The sequence below is a fragment of the Capricornis sumatraensis genome, chromosome 2 (genome assembly GCF_032405125.1).
Source record: "Capricornis sumatraensis isolate serow.1 chromosome 2, serow.2, whole genome shotgun sequence".
Classification (NCBI taxonomy): Eukaryota; Metazoa; Chordata; class Mammalia; order Artiodactyla; family Bovidae; genus Capricornis; species Capricornis sumatraensis.
The window spans coordinates 58,063,567-58,089,624 of NC_091070.1; the positions used below are offsets into that span (position 1 = coordinate 58,063,567).

Genomic DNA, 26,058 nt, shown 5'->3' on the forward strand with positions numbered 1-26,058 from the left:
GACAGGTCTGGAGGTGGTGAAGCTGCTTGGGTTGCAGGGGTTCTTGCAGCACCAGGTACTCAGGGGAGTTGGCAGCTAGGGCAGCAGGAAATATAGTGCTCTAGAAGGGTATGGCAACAAATATTGACCAATACGCTCCAGTATTCTTGCCTGGAGAACCCCCTTCCTTGACACAGATGCCTGGCAGGCCACAGTCTACAAGGTCGCAAATAAGACACTACTGAAGCGACCCTGCATGCATAGATGCAAAACATTTTTTGCCTGTGGCAGCTCTGCCCCAGTGAGAGTTGAGTGTGAAGGTGGCGCAGCTGCTTGGCTTGTGGGGACCATGGCGGTGCCAAGCGTACAGGGACACTGACTGCCTCTGTTGCAGAAGTTATGACCCTATCAGAGTCTTTTTTTGAGCCTCTTGTAGCTGGCGATCAGAAGGCCTCTTTGTTCAGTCTTTCTCCATAGCTCTGCTAGTTCAGGAACTTAGAGGGCTCCCTTGCCTGAGGTCCTTCTCTGTTGCTCAGCACCTCAGGCACATAGAGGAGCTCCCCTGGCTGGGGTCCTACTCTGTAGATTGGCAGGTCAGGCATTTGATGGGCCAGCCTCTCTATTGTTCAGCTACTGATGCTGACAGTGTGGGAGAGAGAGGTTATGGTGATGGCTCCACCCTCTACATGTGACTCAGTGCCATGGCCTTGCTTCCATGCCTCCCAGCTTTCCTCCACAGGCATTTCCTACCACAGTCTCCTCCTTCACATCCCCTCAATCCATCTCTCCACAGTCAACAGCAGCCCTTGTCCTGGGATTGCTCCACAATCCCTAAATTCCATGTTCCAGCCGCTGCACTTTCCAGGGGACTTGTGTCCCCATCCGGGGTATGTATGGCTGCAGCAAGGACTGTCTGATTCTCATTCCAATTAGGCTGCCACAGATCAGCTGTTTTACTTTCAGCCTTAAATATCTCTCCTCTGACTCAGACAATTGCCCTGATGTGGGGATGGGACCCCTGCTTCAGTTCCCCCACCCACTGAGGGCAGGCCCAATCCTACTAACACTCCTGTTTCTCCCCTAGTTCCTGCGTCCTACTGAGTTTTGCGTGTTTCTATGTATTCTTCACTGCTGGTCAGGTACTCCTGTCCACTCTCAGCTGGTGTTCTGCAGGCACTTCTGTGCCTGAAGGTGTATTCCTGATATTTCCATGGAGGGAGATGTACTGCATTGCACATCCACCTACTCCTCCGCCATCTTGTTCTCCTGGAATTGTTTTCTTAATTTCATTGTTGTATCATTTGTTGCTAATGTATATAAATATAATTGATTTTGTATGTTGCTCTTGTATCCTATGATCTTGCTGAACTTGTTTATTCTAAGTTTTTTCAGTGAATTCTTTCAGATTTTCTATATATAAGACTCATGCCTTTTGTGAATAAAAACAGTTTTACTTCTTTAAGAAAATAGCCTGTTGTACTTGGTTCTACTTGGTCACTGAGTAAGCTGTCAGTTTCTTTTCTTCCTTGGAGAAGCTTCTAGAACACGCCACTTTCCTGTTTCTATGTGGATTAGCTGCTCCCTGAGTCTGCTGCATGGCTGACAGTCTACATCTTCCCTTTGCTTCTCTCCTGTACTGGTTTCATGTTTCCCAGATCTCTCATCTATCTGCCTCCTAATTGACTCACTTCCCCATCCTGTGGGAGTATATCCGTCAGTAGCTTTCTAGGTATGAAGTTATGGAATATAAATTTTAAAAGACTTCAATGTCTTTATTGTACTTCTACACTTATTTTACAATTCTAGGTTGAAAACATTTCCCTCAATTTTTAAAATTTATTTTTATTTATTTGTCTGCTCTGGGTCTTAGTTGCAAGACACAGGACCTTTAGTTGTGGCATGTGGAATCTAATTCCCTGACCAGGGATCAAACCCAGGCCCCCTGAATTGGGAGCGCAGAGTCTTAGCCAATGGACAAGCAGGGAAGTCTTCCCTCAATTTTTAAAGCATTGTTCATTGGCTTCCAGTTTGCTGTGTTCCTGTTCAAAACACTAATTTCATTATGTATCTGGATTATTTACATATGACTATCTTCTTTTTCTCTGTCTTTTTCTCCCTTCTCGTGTTCTCTCCTTCCCCTGTCCCCCTCTTTCTTCCCCTCCCTTTCTTCCTCCTCCTTGCCTTCCTTTTTTCCTAAAAAAAAAAAAAATTATAATGTGTGGGGGCAGAGGGTATATGGGAAATCTCTGTACTTTCCACTCAATTTTGCTTAACCTAAAACTCCCCCCCACCCCAATAAAGTCAAACATGGGTGAGGGAGGGAATGTATGGATACTTTTAGGATATTTTCTTTATCCCTAGTATTTAAGATTTTATGGTATGTCCTGGATTGGTCTTTATTATTTATTTTATGGGCATTACTTGCACTTTTTTTTTCCAGTTTGGAAATGCATGTTTGGTTCTGACAATTTTTCTTTTAATTGGTCTTCACGTATGTACATAAGCTATCTATTCATATGTATGCAAGTATGTTAACATCTATGATTGGATGTTTTTATTCTGCTGAGAGATTTACTTTATGTTCCAGCTCCCTTTCATGGGAACACTTATTTTGGCTATCATATTTCAAAGAGCTCTTACAATTCTATGTCTATTTTCATAGTTTTTTCCAATTTTCTGAGTGCAATATTTTCTCTCTCTCTGAGAATACTAACAATACATTTTTTTTCCAGAAAAACAAAATCCCTGCAGTATCTCTGTTTGTTTTCTAAGAGTATGGACTTAAACAAAAAAGGCTACGTCCCCGTTCCTACCTTGTCTTTAATCACTCTCCCCTTCAGAATTACCCATAGTTTAGTTTGTAGATGTTTTTCAAGGTCATTTTTCATGCGCTTAGTTAATTTAAACATGTACATATAATTACATACCTTGCCTTTTTCATGCTACACTAACGTGCTGCATTGTGCCTTTGTTTTCATAATTAACATATGCTGAAAATCTTTTAATGTCTGTACATCTTAACTATTTATTATTATAAACTACATTAAAATAAGATTGTGCCAATATTTAATTGACATTCAGATCACATTATGTGTTTCTCTTTTCAGATCAAAACTGTTAAGTCTTATTTTAAAATATGTTTTATTTCTATAGGATAAATATCTAGAAATAAGTGGCTGGGTTGTAAGTTAATGTCCTAGGGTTGTCCTATAATGCTAGTTTATACTCCTGTAAAAAATTATGAAAGGATCTATTTCTTCACAGTCTTACAAATATTGGATATTATCAATTGTTTTAATTTTTGCCAATTTGGTCAGCCAATTTGCCAATAGCCAAAAAAAAAAAAAGACTAAAAGTATATTAATTAAGGTTGGGTTACTTTGTTATTGGTAAGGTTGAACAATTTTTCATGTATTTATATAGGCTGTTTTTAAAAATTTCTCCTTCTATGAATTTCCCAATAATAATTCCCCCATATTTCTACTGTTGCAATTTCTTATTGATTTATAGAAGCCTTTTTATACTATAAATGCCAATTATTTGTTTGTTTTAAAAAAGTTGCAGATATTTTCTCCTTTTGTCTCTCCTACCTTTAGGTGGTATACAGAAAAGTCTAAAAATATTTCTTTTTAAAAAATATTTCTTGTATTCAAATTTATCAACTCTTTTTTGTGACTTGTGACTATTGTGTTTACTTTAGGAATGCTTCTCCTACCCCAAGTGAATAAATAGATTTTTCTCCACTCTCTACTTTTATAGTTGTTGTTTTTTTAATGCTAGAGAAGGCAAAGGCAACCCACTCCAATATTCTTGCCTGGAGAATTCCATGGACAGAGTAGCCTGGTGGCCTACAGTCCATGGGATCGCAATGAGTCGGACACAACCGAGTGACTAATACTTTCACTTAATGCTTACCTCTTGTTTTTGTGAATGATTCAAAAGAAATAGCAAATTTTTCTGACACTAGCTACTGAGTATCCTTCAGTATCCTATGATTTGAATTGCCACCTATTTTATACACTAAGTTCCTTTTTGCAGATTGGCCCACTTCTGGCCTCTCTGTTCTAAATCAGGGATTGGCAAGCCACAGTCTGTGGGCTAACTCCAGCCTGCTGTCTGTTTTGTAAATAAAGTTTTATTGGAACACAGCCATGCTCATTTTTTTAACATATTTTCTATGGCTGCTTTCACATAACAATAGAAGAGTTGACTAATTGCAACACAGATCATATGGCCCACAAAGCCTAAAATATTTATTTGGTCTTTTACAAAAAAAAAGAGTCAATCCTTGCATCAGTATTATCAATAACAGGGCCTCTATTGTGTATTTTGCAGCTGGATCTTCTCACTGGGTCTGTATTTTGAAAAATTCTTGGCTATTCCTTACAAATGTGTTTGGGTGAATTTTACATTTAATTGATTATTGATATGGTTGGGTTTAAGTCTACCAACTTTCTATTTGCTTTTTTTACTTGTCCTAGTAGTTCTTGGTCTCTTTTTTTCTTGTCTTCTTTTGGGTTTAGTAATTTTTATTATTCTATTTTATCTCTTATGCTTTTTTTTTTTAGTGGTTGTTTTAGAGTTTATATGATATGCCTTTAGGCTATCATAATCCACCTTTAAATAATACTGTATCACTTCAAGTACAGTATAGTATAAGAAACTTATAATAGTATGCTTTCATTTTTCTTCCCTGCCTGGTCTTCTTTACTATTAAGGCCATACAATTTACTTTTAATATGTGTTTTAAACACCACACTACATCATTTTTACTTTTGCTTTAAATCATCAATGATTTTAACATTTTTCAATTATCAATTATTTTAAATTATCTTTTTAGATCTAAATGTGAAAAATTGTGTTTTATATTTAACCACATATTTACCATTTCTGGGGCTCTTCATTCTTTGTGCAGATAAAATTTTTCATCTGATATATTCTTTTTGCCCCAAAGATTTCTATTAACATTTTTTGTGCAGATCTGCTGGTATTGAATTTTTTCATCATCTGTAAGCCTGAAAAAGTTTTAGTTTCATCTTTGAAAGAGACTTTTGCTGGGTATAGACTTCCAAGTTGATGGTACTTTTCTTTCAAAATTGAAAAGGGCTTGCTTTTTATGCTTTGTTAGGAGGGCCAGAACAACCTTTAGTCTTGGGAAATACCCTTCTGAGTACTTTATAAGATGCCCCATGTATTGCAAGATTTTTTCACTCTAGCTGGTGGGAACACACACTATTTCTGGTCCTATATAAGGAGATGGTTTAGTCCCTTTCCACAGAGCTTCCCTCACACGTACATGCTGATAAGTGCTCAGCTGAAAACTGGAGGGGACCCCTCTGCAAATCTCTAGAGCACACTCTCTCTCCTCCCCTGCCCTGCTCTGTACTGCTCTCTCTTCTCTCTTACTCTGTCCAGAGTAATTCTAGTTACCTTAGCATTCCCAAATTTTCCACTCTGCCTTCTCAGGGAGACCCCTCCTCCCTCACTGTGGCTCGGAAATGCTCTCCAGGCAGTAAGCTGGATGATTGGGTTCATCTGTTTCTCCTTTGGGGGCTTTATTCTACTGCATTATCTATTGTTGAATGTTTAAAAAACATTTACATGCCTTTGGTGGGTTTTTATCTGTTTAAGTTAAGAGGGTAAAACTGGTTCCAATTATTCCACTATGGTTAAAATGTTTCACTTGGGATTTGATTGGAATTGATGGGAAAAATCAACACAGATTATTGAGTCTTTCCTTTTAGGAACATGATATATTAATTTATTTAGGCCTTCTTTTAATTTCTCCAGTGGATTTTATGGTCTTCCACATTTATACTGATGTTGCATTTAAAGGTCCCAGTATAGACTCCCTGACTTCTCTCTTATAGCACCTTATTAATATCCTGTAGCAAATAAGGGATAGAGTCTAAGAAGACCAGAGGCTTCTGCTTTGCAAAGAAGCTCCTACAATGACCCACTTCATCCCATGCCTGTAGATCAGAAGAGAGCCTGTGACCTGATCTTAAGAGCTGGCCTCAATCCAGCTGACTCTTTCATGATGGCAGGTAAGGGTTGAGCAGCTTGAGAATGGAGCCTGGGGTATGCATGAGAAAACACTAGAATCATGCCTTATGTAACCCAAGGGAGAAACTTGCTTAGAGTTGCTCCATTTTGGCATGGTTTGCCTGAAGCTTGCTTCTACTTTTATGTATAGTTGGGCATGAATGTACTCTGAGAAGAACCTAAGGACTGAATTTTTGGTCTACTGGGGGTGCTATCATCTCTATCTGGTTGTGGGTCACTCCAACTGCCTTATTTATACACTGGGCCTCTCCTTTGATAGATGGTTCCTTATGTACAGAAAATAAATCATCTCTAGTAATACTTCTAGGATAAATAGGCATTTGCGGGCTAACTATGGAGGTTGAGGATGTTTATTCTAAATATCAAACAACAAATTTAGGAGCAAACTTGGAATGTAATTCATTCCTAAGTTAGGAACTGTCTCCTCCTATGAAATCCACCTCTTGCCATAATGACAGTAATAAATTGAACAGACCTTAACTGACTACAGCTGACACCAGATGGGTAAACACCCATCCTAAATAATGAGTTGGTTCATTATAGCTGCGCCATGTTTATAGACCTTTGATTAATCTCTTGAGCGTATATAACTCCATCACCTACATTGGCTTTTAGCATCTAAGCAGGATGTTTCAGAGCACAGGCTGCTCCATTAATCAAAATATATGATGTAAGAATCAAAGGGTTGGGTGGAATTTAGCTTACTATTTTCATTACACCTCCTGGTATTTGTATAACCTCCACCCTCATACTTAGTCAGACAGTCATACGTATATAACACCCAGGGCTCTAGAATGTGAGTGCATTCAGACTTTCTGAAACGGGTTCAGTACTTCACTCAACACAGGTTCACTCCTTGACAGCTATGTTGGCAAAAAGAAATCAATGTCAGCTCTCACAAAATGCGACACACCTGGATACACTGGAGAGTTAACCCATCCCAAGTGGGGATCACAGTTCAGGAGCAGATAGCTGGTTGGTCCATATTGCTTGGGCTTATCTATAGACCACTGGGCTGCAACCCTGATGCACGTTAGCATCACTTGCAGAACTTTTAGCAGCACCATGCCCACCCCAGAGCAAATCAATCAGCAGCTCTGGTTTGGGCCCCAGGCATTGTTCTCCAGGTCATTCTAATGTGCAATCAAGGCTGAAAACCACTGCTGGAGACTAGAGTAGTTGAAGCCATTGTGCCAATTTTCAAAGTATTCATGCAGAGTAGATTTTAGTTCATCATGTAAAGCAGTAATTAACTCTACAGTCCTCTCAAGATTATTGCCAAGTATGGCAAAATTGCCTGTTTCTCCAGTTTTTAGCTTTGGAGGTGACAACTCTGTGTGAGAGAGGGACACACAGAGAGAAAATTCAGCTATTCTGCTTCCTACACAGCTTTTGAATCTTTTTCCTGCCTGCTGCCACATTCTTAATTCAAATCCTTATCTTCTCCCTAGTCTCCACTTCTACCTGCACTGTTTCCATTAATTCTCTCAAACTCCAGACATTTGTCTCTTTCTTCTTATAACCCCCTCCAGTGGCTCCCTGCTGTGCAAACACTCAAGTGTCTTCATCTGGGCATCCAAAGCCTCTCTCAAGTAGGCTGAGGGGTCATTATTTGAGTTAAAGGGTCCCTTGCAGGTCCCTGAATGAGCACTGCTATCTCCAGCTTCTAAGCCCCTGCCTGGACAGCTTGCACCTCACCCATTCTGCCAGAAGTCTCCATTCAGCGATCTTCTGAATAAATCTTCTCTGCTCTTCCCACCTCCCACTCCCATCTCCAAGGTCTTCACTGTCTATGCCAAGCAATGTCTGATTAAGCCTTATGTATATTTGGCAGACAGTGGGTGCTCAAAAAAAAAAAAAAAGTTTGTGAACAAATTCCATTTATCACATTATCAAAATTGTAATTTTGTCCTTCCTATTAGATTCTGAGTTTTCTCTAAGTTGGTAACATCGTGTATGCAGTAAAAAAAAAAAAAAAAAAAAAGGGAAAGCTTTTGGAGACAAATTTAGGTTGAAAACTTTGCTCTATCACTTACTAGCTACAGGATCTTGGGCAAACTGAACCATTTCCTCAGCTGCAAAATGTGGGTGACAACACCTTGAAGGGTTGTGAGGATTAGATATATGTGTAATATCAGACACTCAGACAGTGCCCATATATTTTTTCCCCTTGCCTCCAACTTACATTTTACCAGCTATGCTGCAAAGTTCATGAATGACACCCCACTGGAAAGTTTGTTTTTGTACTGTTTGCTTCAAAATGATCAAGTGGCTCAATTCTACAGAAATTAAATGTTTGTTAGAAGATTTGAGTCATCCCACCCTAGTCATCAGGGGTATATTATACCCATTACTGTACTTAATCCACAACAGTCCTTTGAATTATTCCTGTTTTATAGCCAAGAAAGCTGGAGCAAAGACAAGACACTGGATTCTCCTTTAGGAGGTGAGCCAGGCTTCACAGAATCCTATCTATTGACTCTAAGCTCTGGGCTCTATGCTTTATGCCATGCTACCCTCACATTCGATCTGTGAATGCCTGCTTTTAAATGCAACCACTCATTTTTCTGAAACTAGAACACTCCAATAATGACTGCTGAATGGGCAAAAGTTAAAGTAGTTATTAAAAAAAAATGAAAATAAGTAGAGACCTTTATGCCCCACACTTCGGGACTGAATAGTGGCTGACTGCCACACCCTTGAGGCTCTCAGAGCCTTGTTTCCTTCATCTCTAACTTGGAAAGAATAACAGTACCTGCCTTATGGGAATATGAGGATTCAATAGTTAACACACGAGCTTCTGACACACGTGGAGCAGGCTCTGGCACACGGCAGGGCTTGGCATCAGCTACTAGCATCAACACAAGGGCTACTTTGGTCAGAATTCTATCAGGTTGTCCTTAAACGTGCTCTATTATAGGAAAGAAGAACATAAAGAGAACAGTCACTCTTGCATCATGGAGAACTCTATAATTTTTAAAAAGGCACTTCAAAGACAAATAAAAAGTAACTTTATTGACTGCTAATCTTACCATGAAATCCTTATAAGAATAATTACAAAATAATGCAGTTTTTTAAAACACACTTTTGGTATCATCTTAACATGATGATCCTTTCACAGAAAGGATTATTTACAGTTTATGCAGATATAAAGTTCATTGTTGCAAATACAAATGCAGACATGTAGAGGCAATATATACCAAACTGGTATACTGACTAGCAATGGATATTAACAAATGCAGAATAAATATCAGGTTTATACTTTTCCTTTATTTTTTAAAACAATTTCCAAATACAAAAATGTAGATATTCAAAATGGATTTTCATATACATATATATAATTCTGCCGCAGTGGATCAAAAAGCAAAAATCTGTCCTTAGCATGTCTCATTTTTGAAAACCCACAAGACTATTCATAAATCCAATTAGAAAGAGGGCGTGCAAAACCACTAACAATGCTGGCAAAACCCTAAAGACCTGATTCTGTTTGAAGTAGAGAGAAAATAAAAGTATAAAGCATTATGTACTTAATTAAATATATATTTTTTGATGTTTAAACAAGAAACACTAAGAGCTAAGGAAATATACCACATTTATGATCTGGGCTTTTTAGGGTCAAACTTCATCAGAATTTGTCTCTTAAGCATCTATAAGAAATGATGGATTATTTAATGACTTAGTAACAGTCATTAGATGATCCTTTCATACTTTCATCCTTTTATATACAAAGACTGAGATACTTTAATACATTCTGATATCTGAAACTTTGGTTCTTTCAAACATTTGATAAAAGCAAAATAATTTCCTGACTATAGCACTCTAGAATTTTGTTTCCTTTTAAAGTGTCAAGTTAAACCAAGTTGACCAGGCCTGTGTGTACCCACTACCCTTTCATATCCACAGTGGGGGCGGAAATGTGAGGGGCAACACAGGTAGAGCTTGTTCTCATCCTCCACGTGTTTATAATACTGACCCCCATCCACGGGGAACACTGTAGGTTCTGCTGTACCCTAAGACTATTTCTTTGTTACCTGAAAACTTAATTTTGTATAAAAATATGAGTTTCTTTAGAAAATAATATAGTTTTTTTAATAAAACTTGGTAGATAGAAAAAATGGTATATCAAAATATGGTAAACAAATGTTGTAAATATATGAAATCATTAAAAACATCTCGTAGAAAGACATTGTGCTAAAGTACTTTCCTGAAGTGCGAGCAACACTGTTACTGTACATCTGAAGGTGAGTAAGTTCACTCTCCTGACTTGATTTTATTATACATCCTAACACCAGTGGCAGCAACTGTCCTAAAAATGGCCTTTTTTCAAACACTAACACTTTCTATATACGTCAAAGTTAATGAATAAGACATCCTTGGGACTGGTGGTTTTCAATCCTGTTACATACTAGCTCCATCTGGAAACTTCAAAAGAAAAGGCAATTTTCACCTGGGTCTCACCACAAGACACTGATTTAATTCATCTGAGGTGGTACCCAGACATTGTTAGTTTTTTCAAAGCTCCCCAGATAATTCCATGATGCAACCAGGGTTGAGAACTACGGCAAAAGACACATGAGCAAACAATTGTTCTTAACTGTGTATCTATCAACTGATTGTCTGTAGGCATCATCCATTCAGTGACACCAAACATCATTATCCTCTGCACCAGACAAGAAAGACCATGCGTGTAAGATAGACATGGGAGCTGTCTTTCATAGATGAAAATGTGGTAAGCTTCAGACACACATAAACACACAATCTTATGTATTTATATATGTATAACATATATGTATAGTTGGGATATTTTGGTTAAGCAGAAACCAACATTACCATAATTTATTCTTGATTTAAAAAAAACAAACCACCAAGTATAAACATATTCTAAGACATTTCTACAGTTTTAACAGAAACTGGTTTTAGAAACTCCACAAAATTCATTATGGCATGAACACAACCGATCTGTTACTTGGACAAGGGACTCGGCTGAATCCTAGAGCTTTCTGGAAGAGCAGGAGAAGGACATGGCACTGATCAGCGTGAAGCAGTCAAAGGCCTCACTCCACCACCTTTTGGTTATTGCTTGATTCACATCTTGTTGACCTTGGGCTGCACTTCTGTGATGACACATCTTTGGCGTGCTGGAACCACTTGATTCAACCGCTTCATTCCTGTTCAGTTTGGGACAGCCCCAGCGGGGTGGCAATGGCTACGACTGGGCAACAGTCTCTCTTTTAAAAAGATGAGAACTTCTTCTCTCTCTCCTCCCTCAAACCACCAGCATTTCATGAGGGGGTGGTAGAAAAAAAACATACAAGCAAACAAAGAAACACAACAACATCGTTCACATGATTAAAAAAAAAAAAGTGATGTTACACGTAATTGAACTGGAAAACAAAACAATGAACACGCACACCGCAGTCTGATATCCTGAAGGTCTGGTAACCAGTAAAGCACATTTCCTTTCAAAGGATCAGTGAACTTCCGGGCACTTGTCTTGCTGTACATTCTCTGTAGTCCTTTCCCTCCTGTGTAATACTTAAAGTGCAACTGTCCCACGGCTTTTATTTCCATCACAACTATTATAAAGAAAGAGATATGTCTGGGGTGAAGAAAATATGGCACAAGTAATAGGTAAAGAAAGAACCCATGGCTTTCACAGCCTCTAGCAAGCAGCAGGCTGTCTGGACAGCTGCAAGCAGAGGTCCTTTAAACAACAAACTCTGGAACTTCATCGTGGGTGAGATCCAGAGAGAAGTATTTGCTGGTTCTTTTGACTGGAAAAGCATCTTGGATGTTGACACACTGCTGAGCCAAGCAGCTGCTGCAGTAGAGGCCTTCCTCATCCAGTTCATGGCCACACCCAAAGGTGTAACTCTGAGCAGTGTCCTGACACAGTCCTGCAATGCGCAAGAAGTCCTTCTGGTACAGTCTGATGTCATCAAGGCTCAAGCTATGTCGATCGGTGGAGGTCTTTGGTTTTCGACATATAGTCTACAAGACAAGGGAAGGTTGAAACGACTTTAAGAGTGTAGACTAGTGTGAAAGTTCAGCACTCTGTGCCCTGCACAGAGAAAAGCTGCCAAATCAGAAAATGTTAAGGAATCCTTAGCTGTTAGAGGGTGGCTTCCAATCTGTGGTTTCTGGGCCCTGAAGCCCTGTGAGGAAAACATGCTACCACCACCAATAATAGTAGCTTACATTTCCTGAGCCATTATTATGTGCTAGGCCCTAGGAACTCAATGATCTTCCCCACCCACTCCCTAGAAGAATAACCCAAGGCTCAGAGAAGTCAATGCAACATGAATCCAACCGTCTCCAGCATCTCAGAAACCAAGCAGTTCTCCTAAAATCAGGTTGCACAGGTAAAGGTACTGTTTCTTTGCTTTTCCATGAGGATATGGCAATTCAGCATAGCAACACTCTTGTGCTGAGGTCTATTATTCTTTTAATACAAGATGGGAAAACAAACCAATTATTACACAAGAAACACAATTTAAAACACTATTTTTTTAAAAAGCTAGAATTCTTGGGTAGAAAAATAACATGAAGTGTTCTTGGTGTAGAAAAGGTTGGGAGGCAGCCCCAGGATGAAGAGGTGGCTCCTAAACAGTGCAAGAGGCTGTACTCTACCAAATGCTGTACACAACAGGTTACAGACTTTCCAAACTCATTATCCCAAGAGGTGGTACCAGCTGGAAATATAAGCAGGTTAAAAAATGGTTCCAATAATTACATGAATAGAAAATCCTCAATGGGTTACTTATGGAAATGAGCCATTACAGCTCTAACCTACAGAGCACCTGAGACAGACGGCATATAAAGAGAGAGAAAGAGAGTGCTCAGAAGTCAGAGGTGAGTATCAGTTGTAGATTCCATCCAAATCCTGCAACAGTGAGTTTCGGAGTATTTTAATTTGTCTGTATCTTCTGATCGCTTAATCGTCTAACCAGTGATTACGGGTAATCAAACACACTAGCTTAGCACAGTTTGAAAATTCAGACTGAATGGAATAATTAAGAGTGTGGAAATGCTTCTGTCACAACATACCTGACAAGAAAATTACTCTCCCAGTTGTTGAGATCAACACACACACACACACACAGAATTAACCTGAAACCTAAAGACCAGAGGCTTCTCATATGAAGCATGAAACAAAGTACACAGTTCATCCAAATAAAAATCTCACTCAAAGGGAAATGGAACTAGCAAATAAATGGAAATAAATTCAGACTAAAACTAGAAAGTATGTATCTACTAGGAATCATTTCCTGAAGGTTTTATATTTGTGCTCATTTACATAATTATAAATGTAAGCCCCTATTTGAAACTGTCTATAACTTCAGCTCCTGATTTAAGTTTTTCAACTCCTCCCATACCTGTGGAAGAGAATCGGTGCTCTGGCCACGCAGTTTGACTACCGTTTCTGAGGAGCTGGAGGTGGAAGAACCAATTTCTTTCACAATCAATCCTAAAGTAAAACACAGAGGAAAAACCAGTGAAGACCTCAGATTATTTATCCTTCTTGACACGCATCTGACATGAACTACTGTGTGCTTGTGCTCAGCCACTTCAGTCATGTCTGACTCTGTGACCCTATGGACTGTAGCCTGCCAGGCTCCTCTGTCCATGGGGATTCTGCAGGCAAGAACACTGGAGTGGGTTGCCGTGCCCTTCTCCAGGGGATCTTCCCGACCCAGAAGTTGAAACGGGTCTTCTGCGTCTTCTGCAATGTAGGCAGATTCCTTACCGCTGAGCGACCCTACTACCAAGAACTAAAGTGCAAATATTAGCCAGTGCTGATGAATCTCCCTGTGGCCCTTTGGTGGCTGACAACAGGCATGGATCACAATCACTCCTTGTGTTGCAGAGAGTGGTGAGATCCATGAGGGGTTAGAGCATAGCATGGAGGTTAAAAACTGCATTCTCTAAAACAAACTTCTAATTAAGCTGTTTAGGATGCAGTTAAAAACAAAAACAAAGGCTGAAGGTGAAAGTCGTTTCTTTACTGTATCACTAAAGCTCCCCTACTCTCCATACAACACTGACTTTGAATATAACTCTCTGAACAGTGACACAGCCTCTAGGTTTGGTTCTACTTAAATGAGCAGTGGGTAAATGGGTGGGAACTGGGTCCAGGCAAGTAAGGACCTGTGTGTCCTGGCCAGTGTCCTCTTACAAATGGGGCTGAGCACAGCACCCATCCAACTGAAGAGCAAATGCCCACAAAGGGCAAGGTTCAGGGCCTGCATATGGAACACACTCCGTTCCAGACGTTCCTCTGGGAGGACAGGGCCATGGCACAGGCCTCCTGCATCAGGTTTTACTGGCCTGACACCAAAAATGAGAGGCTACAGTGACAAGTCAGCTCTGGACCTCTGAGATCACCAGAGCCCCTTGTCACTGAGGGCTCACGGGGCCTGATGGTATTTTAGAAACAGAAATCCAGGGATAAAACTTTCCTAAGGGACTGTGGCATAGGAATAAAGCATCTAGAAAAAATATTTAAGGAGGTAAAACTGTCAACAAGAACTGGCGATGTAAGTGAAGACCACTCATGTTTCTTGCAAACAGATGGAGCAAGTGAAGGTCAAGCCCCAGAGCCTTAAGGCTAAATGGCTTAAGTACATTTCCACCTGATAAAAAAAAGAACCTTGAGTAAGCAATATGATTTTTATTCAGCCACTGCTAGTAATCCATAGAAATGACTTTTTGTATTCTGTCTCTTTAAAAAGGTCTCATGATAATTCAGTGTCTGGCATGTATTGTTTGATGATTAGTTCAATTAAAAAATGATATACATACATTCCTTGGCTTATATGTAGACAGTTTATTCTCAGATGACACTCATGTTTTTGGAGCTGGTACCAACTGCCTGAGCAGAAGATCTTTCTCTAGAAAGCTCATAATCTTTTAAAAAGCATTAAATTTAAAAAAAAATTATTTATTTTTGGCTCTGCTGGGTTTTTGCTATTTTGTGCAGGGTGTCTCTAATTGTGTCGAGAGGGGGCTACTGTCAAGTTGTGGTGTGTGGGCTTCTCACTGCAGTGGTTTGTTTCTCCTGTTGCACAGAACGGGCTCTAGGGTGCACAGGCTTAGCTGCCCTGCAGCATGTGGGCTCTCAGTTCCCAGACCAGGGATATAACTCATGTCAATCGGCAGGTTCTTAACCACTGGACCACCCGGGAAGTACCAGCATTAAACTTTCGAGTGAATCTTCACAGGAAGATGTGGACTAGGGTACCGGCTGGCACTTGGTATGGTTCCTTTTGGATTTCCTTGTAAATGTGCCCATCTGTGTGTGTTAGTCGCTCAGTCGTGTCTGACTCTTTGCGACCCCATGCACTATAGCCTGCTAGGTTCCTCTGTCCATGGAATTCTCCAGGCAAGAATACTGGAATAGGTAGCCATTTCCTTCTCCAGGGGATCTTCCTAATGCAGGATCTTCCTGAACACAGGTCTCCTGCGTAAACAGGTGGATTCTTTACTGTTTGAGCCATGAGGGGAGCCCAAATGTGCCCTGGTTGCCTGTAAATCACCTGCTCTGAAACCCAGAACCAGCACTAGAAAACTCAGCATCAAGCCTGATGATCAGAACATTGAACCCACTCCTGCCAACTTCCACAAGAGTGAAGGATAGAGCAGTACACTGCATCACCACTCAACCTTAGCTCTGTGTTTTTAAAACAATGTTTAAAGGCTCAGATTATAGAGATTTTGGCAAACTAGGATGATGCAAGGAAGAAAATAAAAACATCGATAACCCCATCACCCAGCAAAAAGGCTACTAATATTTTTATCATAGGTGTATAAACATTTTTATAATTTGAGATCATGCTATTTAAACAATTTATACTGTTAGTCTTACCTATGTTTCTTATATTATTAAGTATCCTCTGAAAGAAAATCTCATCATTGAATGGCTATATAATATTCTACTTTAATGAACAGAACATAACTTTACTCATTGTTAAACTTTAGTTTCTTTTTTCTTTTTGCTATTATATTTGACATTTAAATACACATTTTTTATATATAAATCTTTTCAAAAGCCATCTTATTTGTTTAAATTTTAAACAAATTTAATTGCTATTTAAAATTACAAAATTAATTTATAAAAATCAAACAGAAATAAAAAAAATAGAAAGTAAAAGTCTGCTTGCCTCATCTCCCCTTCCTAGAGGCCCACTTTAGACAATTTTCTTTACACAAACACACACACACAGGGAGTGATGACATGTTCTCTATACAGTTATAATGTATGTATATATATTAAAACATATTTGTAAGGAAAAAATTCAACATAATAAAGTAAATGGACAAAAAGGGGCAAAGTCTGGTACAAGACTAGCGCAATCAGCCTCTTGGTCTTTGTTGCTCAGAGTGATTCTCAGCAATCATGCGCAGGTTTGTTTCTGGCTAAGCTTCTGAAGGCCATGGTTCTGCTAGGTTAGCAAGTGGAATTCTGTCATCAAAGGTTCCTCTTACTCTTTAGAGAACTGCCAGAATGACAAAGACTGTGTCTGTTAACCTTTTCATCACTAATTCTCTGCCCCTGATGCATGGCAGAGGATCACAATCAGAGGTTGTAGGTCATGACAGGGCAATGCCAGGTCACTCCAGTCGAAGGAGGATCTCTCACTCAAGCAGTGCTTTCAGTACCAAGACACTTAGCACTGAAGTCATTTCGACAGCTGGCGCCTAAGGCATCTTCTGTAAAGAACAGAGACTAATTCATGACATGTGACAAAAGCAATTACAAGTCTGAGGTTTTTTTAAAAAAAACTACTTTTGTTTTTTTAAGATGCCAACTTTCATTTGAGAGAAATATATATATTATTATATAACTCTATAAAAGGGTTATAGTGAATACATTTGAAGATGTCATCAAATATAGGATTTAAGAGTTTTTTTTACGCCAACCTTTTTTAACACTTTTTCTACAGATTCCTACACCCTATATGATATAGTGTGTGTGTGTGTGCACGCTCAGTTGTGTCCAACTCTTTTGTGACCCCCTTGGACTGAAGCCCACCAGGCTCCTCTGTCCATGAGATTTTCCAGGTAAGAGTAATGGAGTGTGTTGCTATTTCCTCTTCCAGGGGATCTTCCTGACCCATGGATGGGACCCACAGCTCTTACGTCTCCTGCACCGGCAGGCACATTCTTTACCAACTGTGCCACCTGGGAAGTCCATATAATATAGCACGGGTGAAAACAAAACAAAGTAAACCTGGAGACCTGGCTGCTGTTTTTCTCCACACACCATTTGTCCTCTCTAATCCATGGGTTTTCTTGTCTATGCAAAGGAGGAGGCCAGTTTGAAGGGCTTCCAAGCCTCTTAACAGATACATCACATAACTCTCGGATTATCATTTAAAAGAGCAAAGAAAGAAAGATAAAAGCCAATTACACAGCTCTGTCCAAAGCATGAGGTAGAGGATGCTAATTCCAATGCTGAGTGCTTCTCCAGCTTCCCTTTCCTTTTCCTCCACAGAAGGCACTCGATCGCACAGTCTGTGACACTGACCTGGAGCCCCCAACCCACTCCTTCTATTTTCCTGGCCGCCTGCTCCCAGTCCAGGACCACGCCCTGGGTAAGGAGATCCCTTCTGTGGGAGCTCACCAGAGTGTCCGTTCAGCTTCCGTGACAGGAGCATGTCCTCTGTGATGTAGATGCACATATCTGGGCTGACTTCCAAGGACTCTTCATTCATCTGCTCCAGGTCTCTGGGGTCATCAACCAACATCTCTATTTCTGAAGAAGGGAAAGACATTTAGTGACAGGAAATGGTCACCATTCATAGCCACACCTTGAGGGAGGTTATGCAATTATTTACATGTAAAAATAAATTTGCTAATGAGACTCCACAATAGGAAATTCCAGTGACAATTCTTGACTAGATCCTGCTTCTCTTTTTCTCAGGACTGTTGTGTTATCTACATGTCTGCTAATGCTATGATGTGATTATCAATTATTCTTTCTCTTTAAGAAAAACTGTACTAGCATGCTGTGACGACAAAGGGCCAGCTGAGGCTGATGGGTCGTTTGGCTCATGCCAAAGCAGACTGTTGACAAAGACAGAATGAATAGTGCATGAAGCTCTCCGTCTCCCACGTGTGCCATCTCTTGGAGCATTTAACAACGAGATCTGAGATCCACATGAATTCCATGATAAGCACACATATGTTTTTCAGTTTTCCTCAATGGAGTCAGTATATCTTTTCCCCAAACCTGAATGCTACAGCAATTATTTGAAACAGAAAAACAATAAAAAAGATGCACCCAAATGCTGATACAGGCTATAGATCTCATCTTATTTCCTTAACCCAGGGTGAAGCAGCCAATGCTGTGTTGCCTCTTCTCTATTACAACATTAATCCTATGGAACCAACACTGGGGAAAGCACTGGGAGAGAAAAAGCAGAAGGGGCCCTGACAATGGGTCAGCACCGTTAGCTTGGAGGGCTTGGGGGGCAGGTTACCATCATCCTGCGAATCCTCCTCCAGCCGGTCCTTGCCGCCACTCTCCACCCCAGAGGTGTGGGAGCTGCCGTGGCTGGTCATGGAGCTGCAGGTTTTCAGCTTGCGGTGGATGGCACTGCCAGGGTAGGCGTCCTCGGGGCCTGCATCCCGGGCCTTGCTGTCGGCCTCAATGCCCGAGGTGTGGGAGCTGCTGTGGCTGGTGGTCGAGTGACGGGACAGGCGCTTGTGCTTCATGCTGCCGGCGCTGCTCCCGCTGGCCCGCGACCGCTTCTCCAGCTGGTCCATGTCAAGGTCCAGGTTGTCGCTGATGTAAGACTCCCGGTACTGCTTCTTCTCTGTGCGGTGAGGAACACAGCTCGTCATTACAGTCAACCAAGGCAGGAGGAATGGCTGGTTAGCCTAGGGCAGTCATCAGGCCACGAACAAGCACAATTTCACATTTAGAAGTAAATGACTGGAAAGTGCTGATAATTCTGATAGGAACTCTATGTAAGAAGACTGCAAAATGAATAAATCCCAGTACAAGAGATCTGAGGCAGGCATTTGACTATTCGAAAAGCTTTAAAGTTTCAAACACTGCAGAAGAATGCTACTCGATGTGGATGGTAAGACCACTTCTTGTCTGAAAACTGTTATTTGTCCACAATGGAATAAGTTTAGGAATTGAGAATAAACATTTAGAAACTTACAGAGCGATCTGATATTGCCAGCACATCCACTAATGAGACTTTGAACTTTGCAAAAGTATCAGTGCATGGTGGATTAGAAGTTTTAAAAAATCTGGTCCTTCCCCACAGATAATTTCAGAAACTCTGCTACAGAAATGGTTTCATAAGTACACTTATGCTAACTGTCTTTCATTTGATTTGTTCATCTATTCAGTTTGGTCCATTGTTAACTTAGCTCTAACTGTTGAAGACAATTTAAAATAAAACTATTTATTTTTCTGAGAATTTCTTTCAAAAAATTCCAGAACTGAGATGTTCACGGATTAAGATTGATTTTCTCCATTTAGGCTGAACTAATGAGACTTCATGATCTATTAAGAAAACATAGTAATCACTCTGGTTTGATGATTTATACCCACATAGCCTCTGACTGATAAAACTGTTATTTAACAAGTTGGTGCAGATCTTTAATGCAAACAAAGACACAATATCGGAAAGTCCCTTTTATCAAATGCTAGACTAACCATTACATAAAGGCACAAATTTACAACTGGGCTACAGGTATACAACTGATACAAACATACTATTTTTGTGCTTGAGGTCAGAAATTTAAAACAAAGAAAGAGCCTTTGTTTTAATACTGATGATGAGTATTTTTAATACTGATGAGAAATAACACATCAGAACAATGTTAAAAAGGAAGAGTGCACTTGGGGAATGTTGAATTGATACTATTTTAGAAACTGCTAACTAAACCAGACTATTTGGGTTCTCAAGGGTCTGCTAATGGATTTGTCTTGTCTCTTGGTTAAGTAAAAATACTTGTACTTTAGGTGTCTGAATCCAGCCTGAAGTATAATCACCACAGGCTTCTCAGGGGAAGAAAGGAACATCAACAGAAAGAGAAGATATGCACTCCAGGATGCAAAATGGCAACAATGCTTGGAGATGATGGTGTGTACATTTCTGGGCTCCAGCCTATTCATGTTACTTCTAAGGACTCAAGCTGAAGCAAAGAGGTGTAGCAATACTCACAGTGAGGCAGAATGGAACCAGACATCAGGGCCTAACCATGCATCACTGCTACAAAAGTACATCCATCTACAGCCCATGTTTTTAGGGCTAGGCTGGGTTCTAATGAGTCCTATTTTCTAAGGCAGCAGGAGTTGAGATGAAGAGCTAAAAGGGGTTTGCAAAATTCCCATATACTTTCTATTTGTTGTAGTTTCAGTACAATAGGCACATGGCCCTTGGAAGGGTAAAAAGTGGAAAAAAAAAAAAAGTCTTAAGCCCTTAGACAACTGATAACAGTGGCTCTATTAAAAAAAACTTTTCTATATCTTTAAAAATAGCCCTTTTACTCCCAAATTTCTGACAGATTTGGAGTCAACTAGTTATTCTATACTCACACACATACTCACTAGAAAACAAGTACTTTGCCAACTTGTCCTCTAGCTAATAAGAGCCTAGCCTGAATTACTTCCTGTCAACATGTCAGCACAGCCTTGGTGTTCCACGTGCTGGCTTCTACTCCTGTCATTGTGCTTTTCATCTCTTGGACCTTCTGCAAACATTTAAGAAGTTTCACACCAATCAGTTACAAAATGAGGGAAATGTTGAAATAATTTTGAAATTTATTCTAAGGAATACAAAATGCAACCGCTCACCCCCTAGCAATCACTGGTGTCAACAATGCAAATCATCTGTTGTAAAAGCCCACAGAACACCAAACTTCTCGTGTTATTTTGGACCATAATGCAAGTCAATGCACCCTCTTGACGTAAAACCTGAGAATAAGCCCTAGCTATTGAGTAAAACTGAGTTGAAGATTTTAATGACAGAAAGCATTTTTGTATCCATCTCTTTTAAAACAATAGGATTCTTGTGATCATTTTTACTATAAAATGCAAAAATAGTGTTTCAGACAAGGTGACACTAGATGAAATCTAATTAAAAAAAATAAAGATTCTTTTCATGCTGTGATTTTGGCTAATGTTAATAGCTTTTTTTTTTTAAATGTTGCAGTCCTTAAGTGTGGGTGAAATAACTGAATTCAGGCCAACGTTAATCCAAAAGAACTTAGTTTCAGGTTTTCTTCAGATCTGCAGGGATTTCTAAGCAGAATGTAAAGATGTGGAATTAAAAAAAAAAGCCATATCTGCAAAATGTATCTACACATACCCACATCAAAGATCCAATCTGCCCTCACATGCACTTGGTACTACACTTGATAACAAAGCCCTCCCCTCTTAAGAACTCAACATTCTTTGTAATTTTTCTTTAGAACCTATAGAGGAGGTTCATTAATTCTTTCAGGGTACAAGGGGCTCACATTACAGTCACCAAAACAAGAATTTACTAAAATGCTGTGGGCAGAGAGCTGCTGGAATAAATGAATTTCCCAAAGTTGTGAGTTGGCCATTCAGGAATGAAGCCAACTTGGCAAATGATGGGCTCTGCACCTAAGTCACCTATTCTCACAAGCTTTTCTGGTGCTTCTGCCCATTTAAATTCCTAACCTTCATGTCAGCGTCAGACAGATACATGCATTTGTTATACTGATGAGTCATCATGGGGAAGAACTGGCAGTCTGGCAGCAGGGGAAGCCAATACACTAGACAGTGAGACTAATTCTCTCCAAAGACAAATGCAGTTTGGTGGCAGACAGTGGAAAATGATTCATGTTCTACTTGCTACTTAAATTACAATGGCATCTCCAAACTGGGCCTCATTTAAACTGAGAGGCAGCTTTTGAGAAACATCCATCAGATTGTGTTTAAACCTCTATAAGGATCTTTGTTTGTTAAGAGAGGACAGGTACTTGTCTTGTTTCTATAGGAAAAGTGTGGTCTGAGAGGTCAAAATGTATTTCCAACATGGACCTAAGTTAATATGCATCTAAATCCTAATTCATGCAAATACCACAAATCAAATCCAACAAAATTACCAACGATTACTATAACATGAGTTTGCAAAAAAATTGAAGACACTGAAAGACCAAATATGCAAAGTAGCATTTTGGGGTGTGAAACTGGAGTGTGCTGTACAGAGTAACCACAGGAGATAAAGAGCTAACCATCAGGTTAATACTGTGAAGTTGAAGTCTATTGTTAGAAGCCTCTACCTTGTCTTCCTCTCCTCACCAAGACTTTCCCTTCTCATGGCTCAGAACTCTAAAGCCCCAAATGCACTGCTCTATTCTGTGTCTCAGCAAACAGCCCCTGCTCCCCAATAGGACAGGCTAACAAGATCCTCAATTGTAAAATTTTCTCTCCTTTGTTGGTCTTTCTTGCTGAGCCAGACAAGGGGCTTCCTAGCTGTCAACAGAGGCTGGAGATATTCTGTGGTCCACCTTTATTGTCACTCTAACAGAAGGAATAATCACACTGCAAGGAATTTCAGAGAGCCTGTACATAACAGCCCCAAGGTGGACCAGTATATAAACAAAACCCTGAGATGCAGATAGAAGCTGGTAAGCAGATAAACCTTAGCCTGTGCTTCCACGTAGTGGCTTTCTGGACTTTCAAGTTGAGTGCAGGGAAACTTTAAAGAGACTGTTTGCTAGGATAGTTAAATAGCAGGGATAATCTCAGATATGCTGACCAGGCTGTGGGTGGGCTTTCCAGGACTGCCGAGATGGAAAAAGCAACGCTGCTGGGAACCTGGAGAGGCTGGGGGTCCCCAGGTCCCACTCTTCAGGAGACTAAAGCCCCAGTTCTTGGCAGCTATAGAGTAAGGGGCCATGGGTGCCGAAAGTACCACCTACTTCCCACCCAAGATCTTGCGATACCTTCGTTTTCCTCCAGCTTCCGGATGTGGCGCAGAACGGGCTGCAGGTTCATGTAGAGGCGATGACTGTTGCTCAGGAGCTGCAGAAGGTGTCTGGAGCGCATGGGGCACCCCGTGTAGTAGATGAGCTTCCTGGCAGAAGGCAAGCCATCTGGGAGAATCTCAAACTTCTTACCCTGTGGAGGGAAAGAACAAGTCAGGAAGACAAGTCTCTGATGTGTCAAGGTCCATTTTCTTTCCTAGTAAGTAAGGAAAACTACAGACTCAGAAATAGATGCTTAAGGCTCCATCCAAAGTTCCCTGAGGAGTACATTACTGTCTTCCCTTTCAAAAATGTCACAGGATAGAGGATTACCAAAAATTCAGGGAAGTGCCAAGCCAGGGTCTTCTGGTTCCATCTGTGGTTTCTCTGGCTGGCCAGGCTATTTACGCAATGGAGAAGAGAAGGGCCCATCATGAAAGCATTCTCAAATGTAATCCCAGCACCCTAACTCAGTAAACAAGACCGCAAGCCCTAGAAGAGTAATGCATTCAAATATTTGTTGGGCGCTGACAAGACGGCAAACACTTTTCTAGTTGCTGAGAAAACAACAGTCATATGACCAAGTCCCTACCCTCCTGTTGCGACATTCTGGGGTAGAGATGATGAATAAATACATCAAGTAACTACAGCCTATGATAAACTATGGGGTGGAAATACAAAATGAGAAACTCTTCAGTCAGATAAAAGAGGGAACTGGAAGCCAGATGGATAGCTGGAGGGATGAGACAGGAAGGAGAAATAAGATATGCAAGTGGTACGTAAGTATCTCTCTGTCAGTGGAGGAACCTCATTCACCAGGTTTGGGATCATTAACCTGAAGTTCTTCATTGAGGGAGAGGGTGTGGCAAAGTTCCTTCCAGTTACACAATATTATGAATTCCTTTAACTTTTTTGACAATGAATAGGATAGCAGGACTACAGAAAGGAGTCTTCCAGACACAGTGATTCCCAGCTGGAGATGAAAGGTAAAGCAAAGAAGGAGGTGTATTTTACTACACACTGAAAGTCAGCACAAAGCAATTCAGACATGGATGGAATTTCTCACCCCTTGACTTTCCATTTTAAAAGGAACCACCACCGGATCTCAATGCTATGATAGAATGCTTGTAACTTACACTTCATGAGCACTAAACATGTATTAACTTACTCAGTCCTCACAAGTCTACGGCCAGTGAAAGTGTTCATCACTCAGTCATGTCCGACTCTTTGCAACCCCACTGACTGCAGCCCACCAGGCTCCTCTGTCCACGGAATTCTTCAGACAAGAATAGTGAAGTGGGTACTCATTCCCTTCTCTAGGGGATCTTCCTGACCCAGGGATAGCACCCAGGTCTCCTGCACTGTAGGCAGATTCTTTACCGTCTAAGCCACTAAGGAAGCCCAAGGGGGTGGTCCATTATCCCCATTTTGTAAGGAAGAAACCAAGGCACAGAAATGTTAAGTGATATGCCCAGAGTCATACAACTAGGCAGGGCTGGGCTGGCTGAAAGAAGAATCATCTGGGAAGTTTGCCAAAACAGATTCCTAGTCTCTGCCCCAGACTTGCTGAATCAAAAATCTCTTGGGTGAGGCCCAGAAATCTAAACAAGCTCCTCAGATGAAGGTGATGCACAACTAGATTCAGGAACCACTTGGTGCAGGACCCTTAAAAATTCAATTTCTATAAATATATTTTATTACTACTTAATTGGAGACATGAAGGGGGCAAGTGGGTTAATAATTTTCTCATTTACAAATAGCTCCACTCCTTTCACAAAAAGCTTGAAGGAGAAAGAGCCAGTGAGGAGGAGGCAGGTCAGGCCCCATTTAATGTATGCGTAAAGTGAAATCAGATTGAACCGTGCCCAATCTGAATTAAAGTCAGAAACAGGTCTTTTAACTCACAGGGCAGTGTGGGATCAGTGCCCAAATGCGATCTGGCAATAGAGCTCTTTATTTATGTAGGCCATCTTCCTGCTGGAAAGAAGCATGTGTCTTAATCCTTATCTTCCTCCTCTCTTTGTGTATTTCTTCCAGTAATTTAGGAACAAAGCAAAATTATGAATTTTAATGACCACTAGAAAGACATATAATTAACTGTAATTCTTTGAACTCTTCCCCAAAATGGATACAGCTTGGCAAAAGAGTGAAACAGCTGGGAAAAACAAGAATTTGCTCTGACAAAAGAAAGTGTATTGTTCTCAATAATCTAAAAACCAAAGTACTTTTCCTGTTAAGAGTTGTAGCCCTTTCCTTATAATGATGATTTGGAACAGACAGATATTAATAGAAACATCTTTTTATATCACTCTTTATTCTCTATTCAAGAGAAGTTAACTTCCAAAAGAACGGGCCAACCCCCAAGCTAAGAATAATTTACCCTCTGATTACAGCTTTCTGTTTTCTAATCCCTCTGCTGTACATTTTAAAAAATAATTCTGTTTGATGAATTCATCTTGAACTTTTCCCATCACATTTTTTTCTGCAACTAGGGTAGAGTGGTAGGGACCAGACACACAAATTAAAATTAGTGATTTCTTTCGCTTTAAGACTCTGTGATTTCAGGTTCATTACTGAAAAGTGGCAAGGATTATAATTACAGCACATGTGTAAGAATCTAAGAAAGCTATTTTCATCTTCAACTTTGAGAAAACATCAAGTTTTGGCCTGAAACAATATTTTGTTTAAAAAACAAAAGTCCACAAAAACGAACAGATGAGTATTTTAGTCAGTTATTTTAAACTTACCACAAACACCAACTTTCCAACATTGGTCCAAGGGAAATCATAAAGTAATTGTTTCTCTTCTTCTAAATTCTGTGGAAAGAATGATGAGTTACTTATAATTCGTATAAGTTATGCACATAGAGTTACCGAGGAAACTGACAGATACTCTAAAATAGCTCTAACTTCTTTCCCAGAAAACTAAAATACAGTAATTAAAATCTGAAAGAGGTCCCCAACTCTCTTTAGAGACATGCAGACAGTAATTAAGAGAGAAATGATACAATTCTGCCACTTTGGGTTCCTCAGTGACTACGTTGCCTTTCAA

The 26,058-nt window shown here is 40.2% G+C and overlaps 1 protein-coding gene across 1 annotated transcript in view; it reads right to left on the reverse strand.

Annotated features, from left to right (window-relative positions):
• Nucleotides 1-10,727: 10,727 nt before the first annotated feature.
• The window catches only part of FRMD6 (FERM domain containing 6), an 81,352-nt gene continuing 66,021 nt past the window's right edge, over nucleotides 10,728-26,058 (reverse strand). The window contains exons 9-14 of the mRNA XM_068964873.1: nucleotides 25,755-25,823; nucleotides 22,987-23,161; nucleotides 18,528-18,863; nucleotides 17,669-17,800; nucleotides 13,422-13,513; nucleotides 10,728-12,036 (exon numbers count right to left, since the gene is read on the reverse strand). Of these exons, the coding sequence (XP_068820974.1) occupies nucleotides 11,752-12,036; nucleotides 13,422-13,513; nucleotides 17,669-17,800; nucleotides 18,528-18,863; nucleotides 22,987-23,161; nucleotides 25,755-25,823 (1,089 nt within the window). The 3' untranslated portion in view covers nucleotides 10,728-11,751. The remainder of the gene's footprint in view (nucleotides 12,037-13,421; nucleotides 13,514-17,668; nucleotides 17,801-18,527; nucleotides 18,864-22,986; nucleotides 23,162-25,754; nucleotides 25,824-26,058) is intronic.